At 42.3% G+C, this 3,344-nt stretch overlaps 1 protein-coding gene across 1 annotated transcript in view; it reads left to right on the top strand.

The window, feature by feature from the left end:
* The window catches only part of plekha7b (pleckstrin homology domain containing, family A member 7b), a 419,580-nt gene that overhangs the window by 304,764 nt on the left and 111,472 nt on the right, over nt 1–3,344 (top strand). The window contains exon 7 of the mRNA XM_048606908.1: nt 645–820. Within this exon, the coding sequence (XP_048462865.1) occupies nt 645–820 (176 nt within the window). The remainder of the gene's footprint in view (nt 1–644; nt 821–3,344) is intronic.

The raw sequence follows: 3,344 nt of genomic DNA, 5'->3' as shown, positions 1-3,344 counted from the left end.
CATGTGACTCCCGACCCACAGCAATGTGGTTGACTCTTAACTACCTTTGGGCAATTAGGGATGGGTAATAAATGCTACCTAGCCAGCAATGCCCTCATCCCATGAATGAATGAAAAAAAATCAGGTTTAATTCCTCTTTTTGCGTGTTTTCATGTTATTTCTTCCTTTCATATGTCTCATTTAGAATACTTCTGCTAAAGCTTGTTAGGAAGTTTAAAGTATTCTGCACTGGGCAGTACATTTCATTCAGGCTGCGAAAATGTAGATTCATCTTGGAGTAAATTATTTGTGCTAATGTGACATGGCTTAGATATGGTGTGGACAGAAGGAAAGTACATTCCATTGTGGTAGGTCTTTCAGAATTAAGCTACTTCTGGCAGCTTCAAATCCACTCAAAAAACCTACTTGCCAGCATTCTCTTTCTTGTTTTTTTGTCTCACGCTCTCTTGCACTCTCTCACTCTCACTCTCACTCTCTCTATCTATCGCACCCCTTCTCTCTGTCTGTCTGTCTCACACACACGTTATTGCAATGTGTGCCATGAAGAAATATAATTATGCATCGTCATTGTTCTATTGCTGAAATTAGATTACTGCTTTGATACATGACTGAATCTTTTTTTTTTCCTTTTTATTTACTTCTAGGCTACCCATACAGGCATGCGGGCATACATGTACAATAAAAATTCTGATCGTGGCTCGCAGGCAGACCAGAGTGGTATGAGAACGTACTATTTCAGTGCCGATACACAAGAGGACATGAATGGCTGGATCAGGGCTATGAACCAAGCTGCACTTATGCAAGCATACACTTTAAAGAGGTGATTCTGAACTTTGATTCAAATGTTAAGCACAATTAGTTTGTATTAAGACATTTTCAAAGGGGTAACACAGAAAACAGGGGTATTGCTGCAGACTTAATTGAGATTTTTCAAGAAACCTTTAAGGTAACCATAATAGACTGATGAAGCTGGAGAATGTGGAGTCAGGACAGTTAGCAAAATGGATAGCGAGCTGACTTCAAGACAGAAAACCAAGAATATCTTTATGGATAATTATGTAGTGTGACAAGTGAGAAAGTGATGATCTACAAGGATCAATGCTGGAACCACAGTTGTTCACCCACTTTCAGCAGCATCCCTCCCTCCTTCCCTGTTGAGGCTACCGTGACCCAGTTCTGTAAGTTCCGGGGTTCAGCTGGCAGCATCAAAAGCCCATTAGGCCACCTCCAGGAAGATGGCTCTGCTGGTCTTGCTTCCCAAAAGTGAGAGTTTCAGACCATCAGTTTACCACAGGATTCTGGTCATGTTAAATACAGCCTGAAGACTCAGCTAAGGAAATTAGGTAGATTCAATAAGTAGGCAAGATAGAGGCAGATAGGCATAATGAATGGAAATTTGAGTTTATTTACTTTGTTTTTCTAGTCCTCCTACCGATGTTTTTAATGGTGGGAAACTATTTAATGTTGATGTTCAAAGCATGTCTCCTTGTGCAAGAGCACAGAAAATGTAACATGCAAGTGCAACAGATGACTAGCAAGGTAAATATATGTTGGCTTTTATTCCAAAGGGATAAAAATGTCGGAGCAAACAATTTTTGCTGCAATCGTAAAGAGACATGATGAAAACACACCTGAAGTACAAGGATCAATTCTGGGCTCTGTATCGAAGTAAAGATATGTTCTCCTTAGAGACATTGCAGCATAGCTTTTCTAAATGGATTCCTGAGTTATCAATTTTGTTTAATGAGGAGAAATTGAGAAAAATGGGCATGCACTTCTCCAAGGTTTAGAAGAATGAGAGGTGCTTTCATTGAAACGTTTGAAATTCCAAATAATCTTGCCAGAGTATTTGTTGGCAGGATAGTTAGCTGTTTAGGATGGAGGTGAAGAAAAAGTTCTTCACTTGGATAGTTGTAAATTTGTTGCATTGTCTGCTGCAGAAGGATATGGAGTCTCAGTCACTGAGCATATGCAAAGCTGCAATTGATAGATTTTTTTGAACTCTAAAGGAGTCAAGCAATGTGGAACTGAGCTGGGAGTCTGGGATTGAGGTCAAGGATCAACCATGTTCTATTAAATAGCAGACCAAACCAACTCCTGCTACTAGTCACATTCACCTGCAATCTGGCAGTTTGACGAGCAGCTTACACAAATGCCACAAATTCAGAAAATGAATGTGGAGCAACAGAAATGCTCATTATTTTGCCTGAAGATATTTCAGTATCCACCAAAAAAATATTTTGTTCCATATTTCACCCACCCTATTCCAAACGCACAATATTTCAATACCACATGGCCAAAATGCAGAAATTTCCTCAACTAATCTCTGACTTAAATAGAGACATATTTCACTCCAAGTTAATTTTGAAGCATAATTAAAGTTGATCTGGTAGAATAATGTTGCTATGCATAGCTGTATCTTACTTACAGGAGATAGACCGTGCCCTACAACTCTGCAAATCAGTAAGCTTTCCTTGCAATGAGAAATGCAAAACAGGGGAGCGAATCCCCTGAGGAAAACAAGCTCAAAGAGCATGTCAACATTGTATCTACAGCTTCAAGATATATCAATATACAAACTATGGATGTAATTCATTGTAAATGTCAGAGGCCATGTATATGTGGTTAAAGACAACAGTAATTCATTTGAATCAGAGATTGTAGGAACTGCAGATGCCGAGTCTTCACCATTCCTCCAGACCTACCCCTTACTGAGGACGAACGGCCAGTCCTCAGTAAAGGGCTCACCTTTGTCCCCCTCCACCCACAGATCAACGAATACCGCTCACGCTTGGACATAGAGCAGTTTTTCCGCCGCCGCCGCCTCCACGCTTACTTCCTCAACCGCGAGCCTAACCCTCCCTCTACTGACCCCTTCTCCTGCTTCCAACACACCCCCTCCTCCTGGACACCACCCCAAGGCCTCCTACCCTCCCTCGACCTCTTCATCTCCAACTGCCGTCGAGACATCAATCGCCTCAACCTCTCCACCCCTCTCACCCACTCCAACCTCTCCCCCGCAGAACGTTAGTTAGCTGTTTAGGATGGAGGTGAAGAAAAAGTTCTTCACTTGGATAGTTATAAATTTGTTGCATTGTCTGCTGCAGAAGGATATGGAGTCTCAGTCACTGAGCATATGCAAAGCTGCAATTGATAGATTTTTTTGAACTCTAAAGGAGGCAAGCAATGTGGAACTGAGCTGGGAATCTCCGCTCCCTCCGCTCCAATCCCAACCTCACCATAAAACCCGCGGACAAGGGAGGCGCAGTTGTAGTATGGCGCACTGACCTCTACATCGCCGAGGCCAGACGCCAACTCTCCGACACCTCCTCCTACCGCCCCCC

This window comes from Rhincodon typus, chromosome 17 (genome assembly GCF_021869965.1).
Source record: "Rhincodon typus isolate 14 chromosome 17, sRhiTyp1.1, whole genome shotgun sequence".
Lineage (NCBI taxonomy): Eukaryota > Metazoa > Chordata > Chondrichthyes > Orectolobiformes > Rhincodontidae > Rhincodon > Rhincodon typus.
Note: the sequence above shows the minus strand (reverse complement) of the source record. Positions and strands in the feature narration are given on the sequence as shown.